The sequence below is a fragment of the Columba livia genome, chromosome 6 (genome assembly GCF_036013475.1).
Source record: "Columba livia isolate bColLiv1 breed racing homer chromosome 6, bColLiv1.pat.W.v2, whole genome shotgun sequence".
NCBI classification, from domain to species: domain Eukaryota; kingdom Metazoa; phylum Chordata; class Aves; order Columbiformes; family Columbidae; genus Columba; species Columba livia.
Genome location: NC_088607.1, coordinates 6,763,112 through 6,784,521, shown reverse-complemented (window position 1 = coordinate 6,784,521; position 21,410 = coordinate 6,763,112). Strand labels below are relative to the sequence as shown.

The 21,410-nt window shown below is 39.3% G+C and overlaps 1 protein-coding gene across 1 annotated transcript in view; it reads right to left on the bottom strand.

Annotated features, from left to right (window-relative positions):
* Positions 1-21,410, bottom strand: part of CACUL1 (CDK2 associated cullin domain 1) — a 46,819-nt gene that overhangs the window by 3,846 nt on the left and 21,563 nt on the right. Inside the window, exons 5-8 of the mRNA XM_005505148.4 lie at positions 17,760-17,862; positions 5,831-5,920; positions 3,560-3,698; positions 320-363 (exon numbers count right to left, since the gene is read on the bottom strand). Of these exons, the coding sequence (XP_005505205.3) occupies positions 320-363; positions 3,560-3,698; positions 5,831-5,920; positions 17,760-17,862 (376 nt within the window). The remainder of the gene's footprint in view (positions 1-319; positions 364-3,559; positions 3,699-5,830; positions 5,921-17,759; positions 17,863-21,410) is intronic.

The following is a 21,410-nucleotide window of genomic DNA, read 5'->3' as shown; positions in this document are numbered from 1 at the left end:
TTGGGACAACTACGTTCTTCTCCCTTAAGACCTCAGCTGTGAACTTAAGTGAAGTGGAAGTATCTTGGCCTCAGCAGCTTGGATATCTTACTACCTTACAGGTGGCTGTGGGATTCCAGCACAGCTAGCCAGGCTCTAGATCCAAGAAGATTGTATTTTTACTTGGAATGATAAAGATTCCCTTGGCAGACTGAGCTACACGTGGAGGGGCAGCCTCTGACACCTCGACAGCCCCAAGAAGCCAGAAGTCCACCGAGAGCTGTGCGCCCAAAGCAGCAGGAACAGCAGGACAGCGGAGGGCAGGGAGATGCATACTCACTGTACGTTAACTCTTCTCCAGCTCTCTTGCGTGACTGGTCACCTCTAGGAGAGAAGGGGAAGAAAAGTATTTTCATGATAATCTGTCCTAGTTGAAGATGTCCCTGCTCATTGCAGGGGGGGTTGGACTAGATGACCTTTAGAGGTCCTTTCCAACCCAAACCATTTTATGAGTCTATGATTTTTAAAAAGAGAAAACAATAGTGAAATACCTCAGCGCAATCATAATCAACTTTTACAGACTTTAGAAACAAAATTCAAACGTAGCAGCAATAACACATGACTGCGGGATTCTGGATTTACTAAAACAGAAACATAAGCTAGATTTTATATATTTAACGAGTTCATCCTCTGTCAAAGACAGTAGGTTTGATCTTGTAACTTTTTACCAAATGAAGATGAGGAAAATTGCTCATATGCAGAGCAGTCTTAAGCCATGCATAGAATTGTTTTCCTTAACTCAAACTCCTCAACCAAGCTTTAGAGAACTACATAAACTCTGCATCTATCCATCTGAAAAGGTAAGATAGTCCTGAAACCCCGGCAATGAGACTCTAAGCAAATCTGAGCTGACAGCACTTCCTCTTCAAGCACAAGATTCAAGTAAATAACTAAAGCTGTATTGGCATCAATTGCTCCTGAAAACCCAAAGTCAAATTCCCATCTATTTGGAAAACATTTTTTTTCCTTTTATTCTTGTGCACACAGACCCTTAAAGCTGGTAAATCTGGCTGCTTCACAAGTTTCTCACTACGACAGATACGCTATTGAAACTGTCATATAAGGAAGAGAGATTCTAATACATTTTCATCACAGTGGTTATAATTTAACATTTATCTGCTGGAAGTTGGCAGAATATTTTTTTTCTCTAATAATATGAAGTGTTCTTCCTTGAAATGACTCTTAAAGAGATGGACCTGCTGTGTATGACTTGATTAAGGTCTTTCTCAAGGCAAATACTGCCAGGCAAATGGCTCGTGTTCCCACTTTCTGCAGCAAATAGTATTTAATGGTGTTGACAACCTGACTATTTCAAGTAGAACCTGATATGCCATCAGTGCTGCTGAAGACACCTTGCTGTGCTGTGTTCCTCAAGGTTATTGTTGTAGGAAGTTCAGCAGCAAAGACATCACCATTTTTTGGTGCAATTATAGGAGAAGAGGTGACATTTCATGTCAACCCAGAAGCGAACAGCCTTCGTACACTCCTTCGTAAAAGAGACAAACAACCCTTTTGTACATACATATACATCCATACACGTAGGAATAGAAGCTCAGAACAATGCTGAAAAGGTCATAAAGAAATACAACCCGTGTTCCTGAACATAAGCAGAAGCACATTTTACTTCTTCAAATACATTTCAAAGAAAAATGCATTTCAAATACTACTTCAAAATGCCATGTAGCAAATTATATCACCTGTACTTCAGTTTTCTTTTACCTCTGCCCTTTCCATGGTGACAGACTCTAACACTTTACAGAACCTCCATGTTTACCAGGCTGCATTGACTGGCAGCAAAACCATATAAATGTGTTTTGCAAAATACATTCATCAGTTACTCCACTGCAGAGTTTTGGTTTGCACTTCAATGTAATAAATCGAAAGCAAGGTAGATAAAAACAGTAGTTGCACCAAAGCATGGGTTGGGGTGGGACAATTTTCTAAACCTACAAGACATATTAAAACTCTTCACATGTCCAATACCCAGAAGATCACATACTCAAAGACAAAAGGAAGAGGAACTCCTAGAAATCGGACTTTGCAACCAATACGTGACACAGGAACGCTTACTTTGTTCTTCCCTGTATGACCTTTCTTAAGCCCTCATCTCTTTGTCCCCACAGGACAGAAACAGTTTCCTATGGATTTGTATTACTTACAGTGCTAGGGAATTACTTTTCTGCATAAAACAGGAGTTGCTACAATATATTCTGAATATCCCATGAAGTTTCTAACAAGAGGGCACCACACCGGCCTCCAATTTTTGCAATGGTCAGTACCCTTTGCTTCCTTTTATACAGCACCAGCCAAAAAACTTCACGGTCAAGCTGGCAAGCCTGCCTTATTTTCAGATACTGGGGGAAAAATGTTCCTGAAACAAACTGATTTTGTGGATATGGATCATTATTACTTGAAACTTCATTTTTAATTCTCTATGAAGCACAAAACGAGTGAAACGTGGTTGTATGTGGAACTACTATAAGCCACCTACAGAATGAATTAGATTGAAAATTAGACAAAACTAAAATGTTCCTTTTTTTTGTTTTGTTTCGTAAATTTCCTCCATTTGTCAGCACTATATTCCTACGCAGTTTCAAACAAACAGTCTCAAACTTCTATTTCTTGGGCCAAATGCACCGCTTTTCTCAGCCCAAGCTCTTATGACTTTATTTTTAGTATCCTAACCTATCAAAATTTGTTGTGCTCCACAGAAAGCCTTACAAGGAATGAGTCTCCAATACCATTTGCATTTAGGTCAGCAGTAGCGTTCTGAAGCTCAATAATTTACCAAGCTTTGAAGAGAGAAATTACCTCTGCGGAAAACTACATGGATGTGAAATCCAGGAGCACGTCTAACACTAAACATACACACATTTAGTGGGTGTTTAAACTACAGGACCAGTTTTTCAGTGCTGCAGTTGCACAGGTAACAGGAAGGATGATTTGTCCTCTTCCCACAGAAAGGAACCTCTGGGGAACAGAGCATGGCACCTTCCCCACGCTTGGTCCCAATGCTGTGCTTCCATTCAGGCAGCTCAACAACAGGCACAGCCCAGAATCATCAACATGAAAATTAACACGATGAAAATTTTCCGCTGTCTCTTCTACTGTTTGTTCTTCAATTCTCAGAAGAGAAACATGTATTTAAAATAAACACCTACTGTATAAATAGCTCTGAAAGTGGAATAAGGAGAAGTCGTCAACTGACATTTTCAGAAGCAACATAATCAGAAAATAAAAGGTCAAAGTAAAGGCTGAACAAGAGCATGATCATGCATTAGAAGCACAATGAAAACACAGGGTGGCATGAACTGTAAGCAATCTGTTACATGAAAATATTTGAAGACTTGCGATGATTTGCTCTTTGGTACCATCTGCCAGGTTGGTACTGCTCAAAATGTGTGGAAAATAAGACCATATTTCAGATACTGAGCTGTGAAAGTTCTTCATTAACTCTTAAATTATTTTAAATTATTTCAGCACTGTCCAGCACCATTAATACTGAAGTAGTAATTATTACCTCGTAAATCCATTCTGCATAAGCTCTCTTTGAAGTTTCTGGTCTTGAGCAGCATATTCCTGAAGCTCAGATTCCACAGCAGGGGGTAGAATATTTGGGATGAATTTAGAAAATAAAGCTGGTGCCATCTGTACCCATTCTGTAAGAAGAGGGAAAGCAACAACAAAACATGTGGAAAAGATCTTTTGTGAAAATTTTACTCTTTGACAGATGTCACTTTGCTCTATTTTGAATACATTTTATGATCTCGAACAAAAAACAAACAAATAAAAAAACCCCACAACAAAACAAAACCATCCCCTAAAGCCACAGAAACCAGACCTTAAAGCAGAATAATCAGAGTGTTAAATGCTTAAATGTAGATAAAGGAATTACTATTTTCTTTAGTCATCAACCTTGTGAGCAAACTGAAATTCAGTTCTTGCTGCATCTCACAAGGGCTGCTGAGCCTCAGGACACTCGAGTACAGCTGAAGATCAGCAAACTCACCTTGATAATCATAGAGTGCACTATCAGCAAGTTTACTGATGACACGAAGCTGGGAGGGGTGGCTGACATGCCAGAGGCTGTGCTGCCATCCAGAGACCTGGACAGGCTGGAGAGTTGGGCAGGGAAAAATGTAATGAAATATAACACGGGAAAGTGTAGAGTCTTGCATCTGGGCAGGAACAACCCCAGGTTCCAGTATAAGTTGGGGAATGTCCTATTAGAGAGCAGCGTAGGGGAAAGGGACCTGGGGGTCCTGGTAGACAGCAGGATGACCATGAGCCAGCACTGGGCCCTTATGGCCAGGAAGGCCAATGGTACCTGGGGTGGATTAGAAGGGGGTGGTCAGTAGGCCAGAGAGGTTCTCCTGCCCCTCTACTCCGCCCTGGTGAGACCCCATCTGGAATATTGTGTCCAGTTCTGGCCCCTCAGTTCCAGAAGGACAGGGAACTGCTGGAGAGAGTCCAGCGCAGGGCAACAAAGATGCTGAAGGGAGTGGAGCATCTCCCGTGTGAGGAAAGGCTGAGGGAGCTGGGGCTCTGGAGCTGGAGAAAAGGAGACTGAGGGGTGACCTCATTAATGTTTACAGATGTTTACAGGGTGAGTGTCAGGAGGATGGAGCCAGGCTCTTCTCGGTGACAACCAATGATAGGACAAGGGGTAATGGGTTCAAACTGGAACACAAGAGGTTCCACTTAAATTTAAGAAGAAACTTCTTCTCAGTGAGGGTGCCAGAGCCTGGCCCAGGCTGCCCAGGGGGGTTGTGGAGTCTCCTTCTCTGGAGACATTCAAACCCGCCTGGACACGTTCCTGTGTGACCTCATCTGGGTGTTCCTGCTCCATGGGGGGATTGCACTGGATGAGCTTTTGAGGTCCCTTCCAATCCCTGACATTCTGTGATTCTGTGTAACACGTTAGTGTGGGAGGCTTGTTCACAAAATTTACACCTCTCTTCCCTGAGCCTTATTTCTAGAAAGCACAGTAATATCAACATATAACCCTGCTTCTCCATTACCCATTTCAAATGAATTAATGCAATTCTCTCACTGATCTTCCGAAGCTCAGATGAACACTTTTTAATGTTCATTATAGAATTCTAAACTGTATTAGTTCAGCTTCAGGATAGCAATGTGATTTAATTTCACTACACTGAACACTGCCTTACAGAAGCAAAACAGTTTACCTTAAAGCCGCTTCAAGGCTGATAAGAAACACAGGCGACTGAGCAAAGGATGAAAATTGGGTTTATTGCAACTGTGTAAGAAAGTTCTAAGAAAAATAAATACCCCACAAGTATTTCTGAAGCTAGACTTTCCAGAGGTTGTAGCAGGTCTCTTAAATTTCGTCTTTACTTGGAAAAAAAGGGATGCTTTTAAATATATTCACTAGGGCACACCATGAGCTTTTACCCAATGCCCACATAAGGTCACCTGGTTGATGTCAGGCTTCAACAGTGTTTATTTCAATCAGCAAACTCACTAAATAATCATTACTAGTGTACATGTGGTTTTAAAAAAAACCAATGCACTACCCTCCCTCATCACAGAACCATTTTGGTTGGAAAAGACCTTCAAGATCATCAAGTCCAACCATTAACCCAACACTTGGCATTCACAACATGAAATACTGTGGTATGTATTTCGTGCCACTGTCAGATCGTTATAGGTGAGAAAAGTATTTCAGGTTAAATCCAGGTGGGAAAACCAACACCCTGATGATGGCAGAGACAAAGAAAAATTTTAGAAATATTTTAGAAAAGTTCTAGAAATATTGTGTCTTTTTTACCTGGTCGTAGTGTATACAGGCCTTTCACAATATTTGCCATGGTTGAAGGAGTTATTTGAAACGGCGTTGACTGAGCTTCCAAGAGTAAAGCTGAAATAAAATTAAGAGAATTAGCTATTTTTCTAACCAAGAAATACAGGCTCTTAACCATACATTTCTGCATCAAAGAAACACAGTAGTTGTGCTTTTTTGTTATCTGACGCCCTCTCAAAGGCAACAGGCAGGTATCTGTTTGAAAACCTAATTCTCAAGAGTAACAAAACATCACCTTTAAATAGAAACATTCTGTTCAAATTATATAGGATGAATATGTTAAATAACTTATGTTTCACCTCTTTTTAGATAGGTAAATGGAGTGAGGAAAAACCAACCAAGTGATGGCTCTAAGTATACTGGGCATGCTGAACACCTGGAGATCCCAAAATCCTCACTATACAATTTTTAGCATCTTGCCCATACAACTAAGGATAGATTGAAATTCTACTAATGAAGTATAAGTAGTCTAAAAAGAAAGTAAAAATCAAATAAGAAAAGTTGTCCTTTTAAACACAAGTGAACATTTCTATTTCATTTTTGGTATTTTCTGTAGTAAACATTGCAGTAATTGCATCTTCCTCTTGTGGAAAAACCTGGCAATAGCAGATTTACTGCTTGTATTACAATATCCAGACCTTTAGCCTGCCTTGTATTTAGCTGAGTTTTGTAAATCCATCTGAATTACAGAAACAAACAAAAAAAATAAATCAATAAGGCTTAAACCAACTGCGGCCTTTCAGTTTTTATGCTTCTACAAAGCAGCTGAACAGCACACACGGCGTCCTGTGCCCACTATGCAGGGGAGAAATTGCTCTTACACACTTCAGGTAGAATCGTATCTCTTGTGCTTCCATTGTAGACTCCGGTTTTTAATCTTTAAAGCTTCACCAAATCAGTCTTCAGCATCTGCCGATACCGTACTTGCCATAGAAAGAAAAATCCTTGGCAGCACGTTCTTCTCTTTGTGAAACTGTTTAAATGGCTCGCGTAATAAGGAGATTAAAAATGAAGTATTTTTTCTAATCTCCAAGTAATGCAAGTGGTTACATTTCACTGTTATAGATGAATTTATTTTACAAAGAACCATCTCGAAAGCGCTTGGACCTTTCAGCTGAAGCCTTGAGGGGGTGAGAGGCTGTGATTTGTTTTGTAATAACATATTTACAGCCTCTTTCCTAAAGAGTTTTTAAACAGCCTCTTGGCAGCCAGGAAAGTTGCAAATCATTGCATTTAAAAGGGAATGATGCTTTTTAAAGAAGATATGCACACAGTAACGCACAATCCATACAACATGTGTATTTACATACATATATTTAATTAGACTGTAGCTACTTCAGCATAAGCTTCACCAATAGATTTGTAAAGCATCCAAATTTCTTCTTCATGTGTGGACACCAAATGATGTTCCAAAGCTACATATGACAAATTATTTAAAACAGAATAAGCCTAAAAATACTGATTTAAAGGCCACAAACTCCAGAAATAAGTAACTTGAAAACTTTATAGATGCGAAATAGTAATTCAATCAACACAGCTTCTTGACTTTATTCCTGATAAACTGAAAACTGTGTTCTGCAGTAGTATCCAAGTTATAACTAGCAAAAGCCATTTAAAAATATTTCAGAGACTGCTTTGTATAAATGTATACATACAGGGCATATGTGGAAGAGAAAGAAGCTGTTCAGAGTCACTTTGGGGACAAACCCAAATGTTAACACAAGCGCCCACAACTGCAGAACTAGAGGACAGCTGACTGCTTGGATATCTCTGAGTAAATGGAAAATCGCAGGTCACATTTATTCCATCTATGGATGAGATGTGAAACACAGCGCTGAGCACACAGTCATGTGTACTGTTGTCTTTCAGTTTTTTATATTTTTTAATAACATAGGAGAAGTAGATGGCAGAGACATAGACAAATTTTATTTTCTGGTATATACGGATCAAAGACAAGAGGTGCTGAGCACACCAGACTGGCGGCCTGTGGTACTGGAGACACACCGGGCCTGCGAGATGCTCCCACCTTTCTCCTTCCCTTCCAGCTAATGAAACCCCCACCGCACCCCCTTAACGTGTTTGAGCTGCTGACCACGAGAATTATTTGTACAAGCAATAGTTTCAGAGGACAGTCCACATCTTGAGCATAATTCACCACTATAAACATGCAACATTTCACCCCTAAAGCTCATTTCAGTTGTGATCCTTTGAGATAACATGAACAGATACATCTGCAATATAAAGCGAGCAAAATGAGCAGCCACTTGTTTCTGTTTCAGGTTACTGACCATATCACCTGAGATATAGATTTCATTAATAACTCAGTCAAAGAATTCACCTGGAGATCAATCCTACAGAAACACCTTGTTCACCACCTCACCACAGCTTCAGGAATTAACATTTAGTCTTTTTTCTGCAACTGCTTATACCACATGCGACAATGGAAACTTAAATCGCTCGTGCCTGATTTACAGTCGATAAATACAAACATGATGGTATTATATTCAACAACAATGTAAGAAAGGAATGGCATATATTTCCTGTTGCTCACTAAAGAAAACTAAAAGAATAGACTATTCATTAAACCATACAGTATAAATTAATCCAGCCCACACCTTTTCCAAAAGCTACGTATCAATAGCTGAAGGATGAATAGCATTGCTGGAGAATATGTATGATTTCCATAAGAACGACAGGACTCCTCTCTCCGGATAGATTCAAGAAACCTCAGTCAGACAAAGACGTAAACACACAAGAGGTGTAAAACTCCTTCACACGCAAATTTATCTTCAGTTTTGCAATCAAATCTACCCAAACTTTCATTCCTATATTACTTCTTGAGAGGTTCACTTAAACCAAAGGAATAGAAACAGCCATGCCAGACACACTAAGTCACCTCTGTTGTTATTTTACAGTCTTACCAAATATTAAGGCTTTGGTTCTTGCTTTATTATAATAATTAATGAGACTCTACAACACAGCAGTTGCAAAGACTCTTTCTACCCCATGGCATTTACAAAGACGGATCAGGGTGAGGCAGAATAAACCTAAACCTCAGGTGAACGACAGTGGTAATGACACTATGATACGATCTGACCACCTCGGTGTTTATGAACCAAGATGGCATTTCACAGACTAAGTAACCAATATGCAAAGAAGTTAATTAACCTGCAAATAGTCCTGAAAATAACTCACGGCAGAATCAAAGAAGGGACGCGTGGGCTCCCACGATGAAATGCTTTGTGTGCAAAAAGATACAAGATGCTTTGAAATGTTGTTGAACTGAGGTAAGACAATACCCAGAATGGCCTCAGGACTTTTTTTGAGGAATGGTGGATGAACTATATTGGAATAAACAAGGTACGAACCTGCAGCACTTCAGTTATTCTGCGGTAACCATGTTACTCCATTATTGCAGAATCACTCTGAAGCAGCTCGACCCTTGATGAAGTTTTAAACTATTTCATAATTACAGTGGGTACCTGGGGCAAGATGCAGGACAGCCAGAATTCCAGGAGCAGAGATGGTATCTTACCAGTTCAAACTCACTTGTTCAGAACTCAAGATTCACTTGCAAAATCTAAAGGTTAGCTATTCTAAAAACATTCCTATCACCACTCACTTCAAAATAGATTTCTTTTACTTAGCAAAGATGTAATTCTTCTGGAAGAAGAGTGAAACTCCTGCATATTAGTGCACAAGATTTTCTTTTCCTCCCTTTGCAGTAATGTAACAGAACTTCAATGTAAACTACTTTAATAAATCACACCTAAGTATGGCTTCAGCAGATGTATTCAAAGTTGTAATTATTCAACGACACACTTGAAATTATACATCGTATTCCCATTAAAAGCAACTCTAACAGCTTCCCCAAGTAGGCGTTACTCAGCTGTTGCTCTCCAGCCTTCAGCAGAAGCAGAACTGATGGCTTAATGAAGCTAGAAAATAAAACAAATGTATTCCAGAGATCTTTATCCCACCATACAAACTGGGCTCTCTTGTACTTAACTCTAATACGTATGCAATATTTACATTACTTTGCAGAACGACTCTGATATTTGCACAGAACTGGAGCCCTTACACAACTGTACGTGAGCTGTTGCTTTGAGGTTTTGGGGGAGGTTGGTTGTTTTGGGGGGTTGTTTTGTTGTTGTTTTTGGTGTCTTTGTTATAGTTGGTTTGTTTTTTGCTTTGGGGTTTTTGTCATTGTTGGGTTTTGGTTGTTGGTTTGGTTTCTGTATTCGTTCCTTTCTGTGTTGGTGCATTTGTTGTTGTATTAACCTACTGCCTATTCTATTATTAAACTGGCCAATAAATCTTGATCACATATTACCTTCTCATTACTTTAACCCAGGTACAATTTGTACGTGTTAACTATCGATCTAAAACTTCAAAAGCCTTTTGCATGAAAACCAACCTTCCCATTTGCAGTTACAAACTCCTCATTATTCTGCTTTTTTATTTTCCTTTAAACAGAACTAAAAATAAATTTTTAGCTACTTAAATTCTTCAAAAGTTTGTCCTGAATTAAAACTTACATTAGAAAAAACCCAGAGAAGTCATATTTATTACTAAGCGTTTGCCACTAGGCCTTTAATATAGCCATAGATTACTTTTAAAATATTCATTACATAGCCCAAAAGCTTTATGAAGTATCTAATAAAAATGCTGTGGAGTAAAAATATCCAAGTCTTAATCACACGGAAAATATTCTGTGTTGTAACCTGAATAAATATGAAAAACAAAGCTATAAACGTAGAAATACAGACTTTTGGACTTCTATAACTGGAAAAATAAGGTGATATTTTCGTGTTTACAATTTTATGAAGGCTCGTTGAAATGGGAACATTGCTCCTGTTTCTCTACCCAGGATCCAGATTAAACGTTACAGTCATTATCTGAGACTATATTTTCCTATTAAAAAACTGCCTTACTTTGAGGTGCTGCAACTTAACATGAAACAAGAAAAACAGCTACAACTGTTTAAAATAACATAGTTCTTTTAATTAAAAGTGCAGTTCAGTAACAATATTTGTGTGTAGATTAAGCGTTCTTTAAAGAATACAAGTGTATTCTAATATACCTGGTAACACTACAGTTTCCAATATGGCTACAACACAATTACTTAACTCTGCCAAATCCCCACACGTTGGAAAAGATGCAGAACACAGTGCAGCTGATTTTTTGTGACTACTGATATTTGGAATGAAGACAAGGAGGAAGGAAAACGTTGCTTTAAGGTTGAACGGGAATTTGAAGTGGAGGTAATGGGATTAAACTATTTGCCTATGTAGAATAAGCCAGAAACTAAACACTGAACAGATTCAAAATCCCCTAAATGCACAAAAGTCTTTTAAACCTACTTTTAGTGAAGAATTTAATAATAAACACATCCCTTCCTTACATCTCTAAAAGGACCCTCTATACTATAGAACCCTCTCGCACCCCAAAAAGTTGGTATTTCAACAGCTTTATAGCCAGGAAGAATAAAATAGTTTGTTGTAGAGGAATTCTAACAGAAATCACCCCATTTTAGTCTTGTACAAATATGCTGGAATAGATCGGTATTTTGTCTTTTTGCTATGCTATCTTGCTTCATTTTGAAGACTCTCAGGAAGGAATCTTATAATCTAAACACAGATTGATTAAAACCCAGAGAACAAGTCACTCTGCAGGCAAATAATCCTGCTTTTTTTTTCAATAAATCAAACATCTTATTTTTATTATCCTTAAATTTTAAGCAAGAAACATATCTTTATGAAGGTGGCAGAGTGAGGTTGTGCAGATTTTCTTCTCACACATTTTTCCTTACAATGTGCAAAGATCAGTAAGCAAAGCCGTGTCCAGGGGCTGAGTCACATCCAATATATTACAGAAGTAAAGCGCCTCAGCAATCAAATGGGGCTTTTTTTTTTTTACCATATTGCTTCTGCCATCACTGTAGTCACTCTGTGTCTCAAAGAAAAAAGAACAGTCATTTCAAATGCTTACGGGTAGATTCTATATTCATGCTTTAGTTCAGATTAGAAATGTGCTCTTGAAGCAAATTCACTGATCATCCCCACTTACTGCTCCTCGGTTCCTATGACAGAGCTGCCTGGGACCATATTAACTTAACTCCTTTCGGGCAAGACTAAACCAGATGTGCTCGAACTACTAATGGCCTTTCTGTCCACAGGACCAGACATTAGCAAGTGTGAAATAAAACTCTCCAAAATGCACATAAAGGTGAACACTGAGTCCTCGACACCAACACATAGGTGTTCCATACTCTCTAGATCTGCTCCCTTTCTAAACACCACCACTTATGAATGTAGACGTAGCCTAAACCATGCAAGGAAACCTTCAGCGCTTGCAACAGGGCACATACCTTAAAACATATAAACCCGTGGTCATTGAACTTCTGCTGCACCAAAACTATGCTGATGATATACACATTTTTTCCAAGACCAGGCCACTGGGCTACACTGACTTTTGAACCAACTCAGCACAGCCACTCAACAATTTTATTTATGGATCTAACTGCTATTTCCTTAGGAAGTATAATCATTAGAAGAACAAATTAAAACAACTTATTGAATGTAAATCTAGAAGGACAGCATAAAAAAAAAGGTGAAAAATAACAAGTGTTTTCCTCCCTTTTCAGGGGATTTTCTCTGCAGTTTGTGGGTCAAGGCAATGACAGCTTGCTTATTACATAGATTATTTCAGACAGATGTCAAAACAGAGGGGGAAAAATAAAGAAATGCCAACGACAGCAGGGAAAAAAGACAAGATGGATTGGATTGACCACCTCTGCCAAAGGGTGAGGTGTGGGGAGTAAAGTAAAAACCCCAACACGTCAAAATAAAGCTCGTGTTTTCTGTTATAGCTGTGAACCTGGCATCAATCACAGTGCTCCTCTCAGCCTTCTGTGCTGCTCCTCTTCTCCTGGGCTGTGCACAAACTAGAGCTAGACATGGAAACACAGCCTCTCCTGCACAAACACCAGGCAAACCTCTGCAAGGAAACCTCTAATGGTTATAATTTGGTTTATTCTCTGTAATTTTGTATTAAAATTGTACCTGCTGCAAGCAAAAAGGACAACTGCACAACTTCATCGTTAGAAGTTGTCAGCAACCTTGGCCAACTTTCCAGTCAACTTTTCTGGTACTTCTCAGAAAGCACCAACGCAATGGAAACAGCTTTCCTGCCATCTTTATAAAGGAAAAGCTTTTCCAACGTAAACAGCCCTTCTATTAAGCTATAATATACCTCCAATAAAAACCTAAAAATTAAGAAAATGGAGCAGCAAGATTTCTTCAGCTGAATCCAAGTGACATAACTGGGAAGAAATGAAGCTGCCCTATGCAAAAATCTTCAGAGAAAAGTTTTTCCCCATAACTAATTAGAAACTGCAAATATAATAAAATAGGTTACAATTCCTCCCCATCCTCCAGTCTTTTTACAAGGAATTTTTTCTTGGAAAACCATGAGAAAAGCTGCTACTTTTGGTGAACACACACGATAGGTTTTTACACTGGATTTTAGTTCTGAACTCACACAAGCACTGACATGAAGAACTACATTCTATAATTACCTATGTGCTATTAGAATCTACATACAGGGAACTGCTCCATATCCTCACACTTCAGCAGCTAATTCTGTAAGTATCTGGATATATATATATATCATTAACAAAAACCTAAGACAGCCAATGGTCGAGATCTAGTGCTTTAATCCTCTACAATAATTTTGCCTGAATTTCATGTGTTTTCAAGCCCATCTTCTAGTTCTGAAACAGCAAATTTCATGGAATTGCCTCATTCACAACCCATATTATCACTTTGGATCCTGATAACAATTTTAAGAGCTGTGAAGTCCTAGGCCCTATTTATTCAATTGCATTTTCACCATGGTCCAAGAGGTTTCCTTTTTCTCTGGATTAAAAGGACCTGTTTCTATGATCTATTCCTGACAGAGTAGATCAAAGATGGGAACACGCAAACATCCATTCCAGCATGCTGTTAATAGCTTTTCTCTTCTGTTGCATTTAAAAGTGAGCTTGTTTTGGGCACCAAACTGCCAATAATAATTTGAAAAAGAATAGCAGCTACTTGCAAATACTCTCTGACATCGAATTTTACCTATTGGAAGTACTAGAAGTAGTTTCAGGAGCTGTTATGCATTTTCATCACTGAAGACAGATATATTTTGCAATAACTGCCATTCTTCTAGACTGAAGAACACACAGGGAGATGACAAACAGATTACAGCCCAGGAAACCCAGGTCTACCCTGCCCCAACAGTCAGTGGCTGCATAAACCAAACAAGTCACATCGTGCAGAACTATAGCAGGAACATAGACAACATTCTCCCCTTCTCTAGGAATAAGGGATATTATTTGCATCTTCCCCCCACCATTTCTGAAGCTTCTTGCAAATAAAATGCTACATCTTCGCTTATTACATTCAGTTAAGTAGTTGTGCACATCGCAACTTCTCACGAGCCATTTAATACAGCAGTGTTATCGGCAACAGCCAGCTCTGGCTTTGTAAGGAAAATAATCAGGTTATATTCACTTAGGTCAAATATATCCACTTTAATTTGAAGAGCATTGACTGGATAAATATGTGTGAGCGTACAAATGTTTCACAAACACAATCGTGTTCATGGATCTGTGTATTATCAAGCAAATACACTAAAAATTGTAAGTGCTCAGAAGTGCTCTAGAGAGAGTTGCCTTTTTTTTTAACTAAAAAAACAAACAAAACCAACAACAAAAATTCTCTATCAAAAATAAAGGACTTAGTGCAGGCAAAGTCTGTCCAAGTCAAGTTCACTTGAGCGATATTTCTTCTGTAAATAATGAATCCACACCTTAATCACTCTATTTTCTGCAACTAAGTGCTGAGGTAAGTGCTCCCACCAGAGAGACCATTGTACCGGGAGTTAATTTTGCATCTTTGTGCCTTGGAGCACGCAGCACAGGGACCAGGGCACACACAACCAGCAGGACTTTGAGCCAGATCAAACACTAAGAAGAGATCTGTGTTGCAGCGCTCTTCTGCCTTTCTTTTCTCCCCATCTTTTGAAGTGGAGCAGGAACTTTTTCTGAAATCGGATGAACCTGAAATGTACTTACAGCCCTTCCTGAACACAACTTCAAACAGAAACACCAGCTTCCAGGCTCTAATGGAATGATAAGATACTACAAACAAAAAACCCTCCATACAAAAAACATAGCAACAAATTTCAAGAGCAAGAGATGCTGTCCTTGTCCTCCCAGTCTAGATCACAAACTGATTACACCGATTTTGTTGTTTCTTTTTAAAAGAGAGTGAAGCCATGCTGCTACTCACTGAAGTGGCAGCTGCAGCATCTCTTTAAAAAATAGCCCCAGGATTCCATTTCTCTATACAGACGACAGTTTCACTGACTTTAATTGCCTACACATACCCACTCAAAACCTTCTTTTTCCACCCCTCAGAATAAAAAAAAATCTCTGTTGAAGCATATCTGTATCAAGTATCAGGAAATAGCACCAAATTCTGCCAATGACACCGGCAAGTAAAGTAATTAAAGCACACTGACCTATATCTTACTTTTATAGGGCCCTTACGCTTCTAAAAATGAACATAATGGTCTTAGCTATTATGGTCTGAATTTCAGCAAGCTAGAAGAACAGCTGAGAATAAACACTAAAACTGCAAGACTATAGCATATGCTTTGTGTCTTCAAGTATTTCCCAGGAATCCATTAGCAAGTTTAGAATTTTATTTAGGCAATTTAACTCAATTTAAAGATCCTATTATACAAGATTTAACCAAGTGAGATCACAGTTAGGAGTTTATACATGTCCATATATATTATCTTACTTATATACAGCAACACAGTGGGTGACAGCCTTTATTTTAATTTTATTTTCCATTGATTTCTTCTATTTTTACTTTAGCATCTAACACAGAGCTGGGGAGATGGCCTATCATCGCAGGTCTTTTCCTTTCAAGGGTTTATCTGCCATTTCTATTAGATTCTCATATTATCATCCAGAGATAACTGATTACATAGCAACACACATCTCTCATAACTTATGTTATAAAAATCTGACCAGTGTTACTTTTGCTTTGTCATTTGAAAGAAAAAAAAAAAGAATAATCACATTAATGCTTTAATTGCCTGAAAAATTCATACACTTAAAATTTAATGTATCTCCTTCTAAGGCAATATCAGCTGAATTTTCCATGATCCTGTTGCAGCAATCGTCTTACCAGATTTCATGAGACCGTTAAACCTCTTTGGCACAAAATAAAACATCAGGTCCATGGGTGAGAATTCCTCATTGTCCTGCTATTTCCAAGGTGATCTGATCTGCTACGTGGCTAAAAGCTCTTCTTAAGGAGGCTTTTCCAAAGGGCAAGGACAAGATGGCACCAGAGCTAGTGACCTCCCCTCATTCTAGGGTACCAGGCTCGCCGAGCTCAGGATAGTCACCTTGTTCACCCACCCTTCTCCCAGACACCAACTCACAGTGACCCTAAAAAGCACAGCAAAGCTCCTTGGCCCCAGCCCTTCGCTGGAGAGAGAATCCCAGACTGTTTGGGGTTGAAGGGGCCTCTGGAGATCCCCCAGTCCAACCCACCTGCTCACGCAGGGTCACCAGAGCAGATCACACAGGATCGTGTCCAGGCGGGTTTGAATGTCTCCAGAGGAGACTCCACAGCCTCTCTGGGCAGCCTGGGCCAGGCTCTGGCACCTCACAGGAAAGAAGTTTCTCCTCATGTTCAGATGGAACCTCCTGTGCTTCAGTCTGTGCCCATTGCCCCTCATCCTGTCGTTGGGCACCACTGAACAGAGTCTGGTCCATCCTCTTGACACCCACCCTGAGGTATTTACAAACATCGATAAGAGCCCCTCTCAGCTTCTCTTTTCCAGGCTGAACAGACCCAGCTCTCAGTCTCTCCTCATAAGAAAGGTGCTCCAGACCCCTTGTCATCTTCATAGCCTGGGCATCACTACCCAAGTTAGCACAAAAGGAGAAATATACTCTAATCATCCATCATCTGGTCTCCATTTATCACACAGACAGCAACTGCTTCAGAGAGCAAAGGAGGGGAGGAGCTGTTCTAGATGGACACAGACACCACGGCAGGGCTGGGTTACACAAAGGAGTGCACTGGGCTCAATGCTCAACTCACCAGTTGCACAAAGCACCTGCAATTCTCCCAGCATGCTGGTCAGCCACTCACCACTACACAAACTCTTCCAAACTGAACTCTGATTATCTCTGCCTTGGCTAATTGCCCCCTCGGGGAGCTCACCAGCCCAGCGCCAGGTCCCTCTGCTCATGCAAACACTGCTGGCGGTGGCAGCAAACTCAGCGGTTCACCACAGGAGTTACTCACAGGAGCACTTAACGGGGTCACTCAAAGTATGTTCCATTTGCACTAACCTGTTACCTTAACAGAGAAACTCCTGCAGCATTACGCAGTTCACTGGCTAGCAGGGAGTGCTCGAGTACATCGTGACAATAACCCCAGCAGCATCACAATTCTTTGACCACACCACATTCTTAATGATACCTGCCAGTATTTTGATAAAGAAGTCAAAGAGTAATAGCATATGCAACAGGAAAATGAAACATTTGTCTTGCCATAATCACAGGTGAGAAGGAAAAAGATATGTTTGTTCCCTCAGATACTCAAGAGAACTGTGACTTCATATAAAATTGTATTTTTGGAAAAACAGGTTGATGTGCATCACATTTCTTCATGTGAATGCCTTAAAAAGGAATACGTATTTACGTTCAATAACCATTTGCTATTTTCTCCCTACTTGCTGTAGATTTCTGCAATATATGAAAGCCCTGCAGTTTTCCAGACTCCCATTACAAGAAAAACTCAAGAGGTTTACTTACGCATTAGGTTGTAAATGTGCTTTTCTGCAACATGTTCCGTAAACAGCTTTATAAGGTCATCTTTTAAGTCTCTGTTAAGCTTGGTTTCTATGTAAAATTTATTCTGGAAAATAAGACAGAAGTTTTCAATTTTGTTGCTCATAACAGCAAATACAGTAAAGTTACTTTTTCCCTGAATGAAAATAGTTCAAAATGTTAAATCTGTAGAATATTTGAGCTCGATAACTGCATTTATACGACATAAAACATTCCTGTACAGCCAAGAAACTTGTATGGAAAATCAAGAATGCATGTGGTGCCACTGGTAACAAACCCAATTACATACAGGCAACTTACACACAGACATATATAATGAATTTTTTCCTATATCTATGGATATATCTCCATATCAATCCAGGTTGGGGAATTTTAGAAAACACACTTTACTTTATAAACACTCGAACACCAAAATAGGGCTGTATATAATAAAAGAAAACATTTTTACCAATATCTAAAAGTGATTAAGCCATTAAAATAGGTATGTTACAATAATCTATCACCAGTATAGCTATCCATTCCTGTGGTTCATCGACAGTCTCCGAGGACGGCTACTCAGAATTAATCAACTCTGAAAACAAGTGATATATAAAAATCCATACAAAACTGAACAACATTAAATTTTTTAGGATCCATTTATCTTTATCCAGTCAGCATTAATAATAAATTCACCTCTGCAGCCCTCAAAGGAAATTCTATTAATGAGTTCCTTGAGGAACTCTACACCTAATGTACTATTTGGTGTTATTCATCAGTTCCCAGCCCGCAATTAATAGTACGACTTCTTGCCTGTATTTTATTCATAGGGGGGTTTTAAACGCTGTTTCAAGATAAATCTCCTGTCATTACAACACTAACATGGAAGGGGAACAACTGAATTCATATGGATGACTTGTGTAAAAGAGTTAAACAGAGACAGTAACAGAAAATCAACATAATAAAAAATAACAAACTGGAACACTTATCTGAGAGATTTACTAGAGGAAGGGGTATCTTAAGGGAAAAATGCTTTTTAAATCAAGTTGTTCTCCTGTTTGCTAACACATTTAACATAATTGGCACAAACCCTCACAACACTACTAAAGCAATCTTATTTTTTTTTTATGAAACTCATTCTCTTGGTCATTACCAAAACCATACACATACCATAATAAACTGTCTATGCAGAAACAACTTAAATTTCCAAGGCAAGCGTTCAGCAGCAGTTATTTACCTCTAATGAAAACTGACCCTGTTGGAACAAAGGCAATCTGAGGGCTGAATACTCGCCTCTATGGAAGTTGAGGTTTGTTGCAGCAATAGACAGCAACCTTAGAAAGGTAGGGTTTTTTAAATTTAGTCAATTTAGTTCCCTCCCTGAAGCAATCCTACCTGTAGAGGTTTTGCCAAGGGCTATTACTTAGTTCTTTCACCCCCACCTGAGATTTGAACAGAGATCGAGGGAAAGACTCTGCAGACAGAACAACTTGCCTTGTAAGAAGCGGATTCACTTCATTTGCAGTATTTTTGGTCAATGGTGAATTCACAGCAACTGAAGACACGCATCCTCTAGGAAGCGTTAAGCACCATACTACAGTCTTTCAGACCTAACGTCCCAAACCATTTCCACCTCCAGCTCCTGAGCACACACCAGTGCAAAGCATAGGGGTGACCAGAGCATCTTAGCCCAAGTCCACTGGCCTGAACCAAACCTGGTTCTTGGGAGCTGACAGAGGAGATGCACCCAGCTAAGGAAATAACTCACTCTGTTCCTTTCCCAGCCTCGAGACCTTCGTACATTGAAAGCAGCTGCCAACAATGTGCAAACCGTGATTCTTCCTTTTGTTAAGCGTTGGAATGTCTATACCTTAAGTTTCATAACTAGAAAAGCAACAAAAACCCCAGCAGTTTCAAACAGAAGAGTTACAACACAGTACTTAGAACAACTGTAAAATACTCTTCACACTTGCTCACTTGAAAGCGACTTTCCAAAAAGATTCCACACTTGCATGAATCTAAATACACAATGAAAAATCACCTAACATAAGTATTAATATCTCATTTCCAATCTGCACTGCAGAAAGGAGACAGCGGAAGAGCTGTTACCTTCCCCATTTTTGTTAGTGGAAAAACAGTACGATTTTCCGTATAAGATCTCGCTACTGAGTCTGTACCAGCATTTCTTGAAAAGTTTGTCAAGTCACCTGAGGGTCCCCTAACAGGTAAAAGGTAGGCAGATAGATACCTGAGAAACTCAGAAATGATATATGCACTTCTTCTACAAACCACCATATCATAAAGCAATCTGGCAAATGTTAAAAGACATAATTGAGTTAACATTACTATGCGGAGAGCAATAAATACTTAAAAGAGAAAAAACTGTATATGAGTGACTATCTCATTCACACATCTATACATCTATCACATATATTTGTGTATACAAATACACATAAAATGCCCTCTAGCTTATAAGCAATGAAGTACAATACCAGCCAGTAAGAATAGTAATATTTTAGAGGCAATGAAAAAGAAAGAATCTTAACTACCCTAAAACCACAGAGCTCACAAATGTTGGGCTCACTTCATGCCACAAGATTCAGCCACATCGCAAAGTATCCCTAGCAATTCAGAACCTAGTATAAAAAAAGTATATAATCTAAATGATGATTTTAATTTTTCTTGAAGTAGAAATATGATTTCTTATTCATTCACGTGTGCTGCATACTGTGACATGTACAGTCTATAAGCATCCAGAATAACCTCACCTAGATTTACAAAGCAAATTAGGAATCACTCTTAGGAATGATTAGACTCACTGTGTGACTAGCTGACTCCTAATTTGCTCCACCTGCAGTTATATCCTGGAACTTCTGAAGGAGCGTAAACCCACAGAATTCTGGAGGGATACAAGTGCTTTGGGCCTCCATGCCTTCTTGAAAAGTCCATGGCATGAGACTGAAAAAACCCACCACCATGTGAAAAAGAAAACCACGAGTGCTCTAGCAAAAGGGGGAAAAAGAAAACTCCCTCAATTGGGAAGTCAGCCCTCTCACCTTTCCTGTATTCCCACGATTCACACACAAGAAAATGGTTTGGTACACAGGAGGAAAAAGAATATAAGTGCTGCTGTTGATAGCAGAACATACAGGACTAAGCCCAAGGCAATGCCTTTTTTGGTCGCCAATGGACACTGACATGTTCTAGTCGTACAAAAAACCTTTAGGTGCTATGAACCTAAGTTTGTCCACATCCAGTCAACAGTATAAATTGCCTTATCAACTGACAGAGACATTTCCAAGAGACATTTCTTTATGTCTTGTCCAAATCTGTGCAATTTAAAAGCAACACTGTGGGTGTTGGTCTTTTCTCCCACGTAACGTAACAAGAGGAAACGGCCTCAAGTTGCAGCTGGGGAGGTTTAGGTTGGATTTTGAGAACAAGTTCTTGACCTAAAGGGTTGTCAGGCATTGGAACAGGCTGTCCAGGGAGGTTGTGGAGTCACCAACCCTGGAGGGATTTAAAAGACCCACAGATGAGGTTCTTAGGGACATGGTTTAGGGGTGGACCTGGCAGTGCTGGGTTAATGGTTGGACTCCATGATCTTAAAGGTCTTTTCCAACCAAAATGATTCTATGA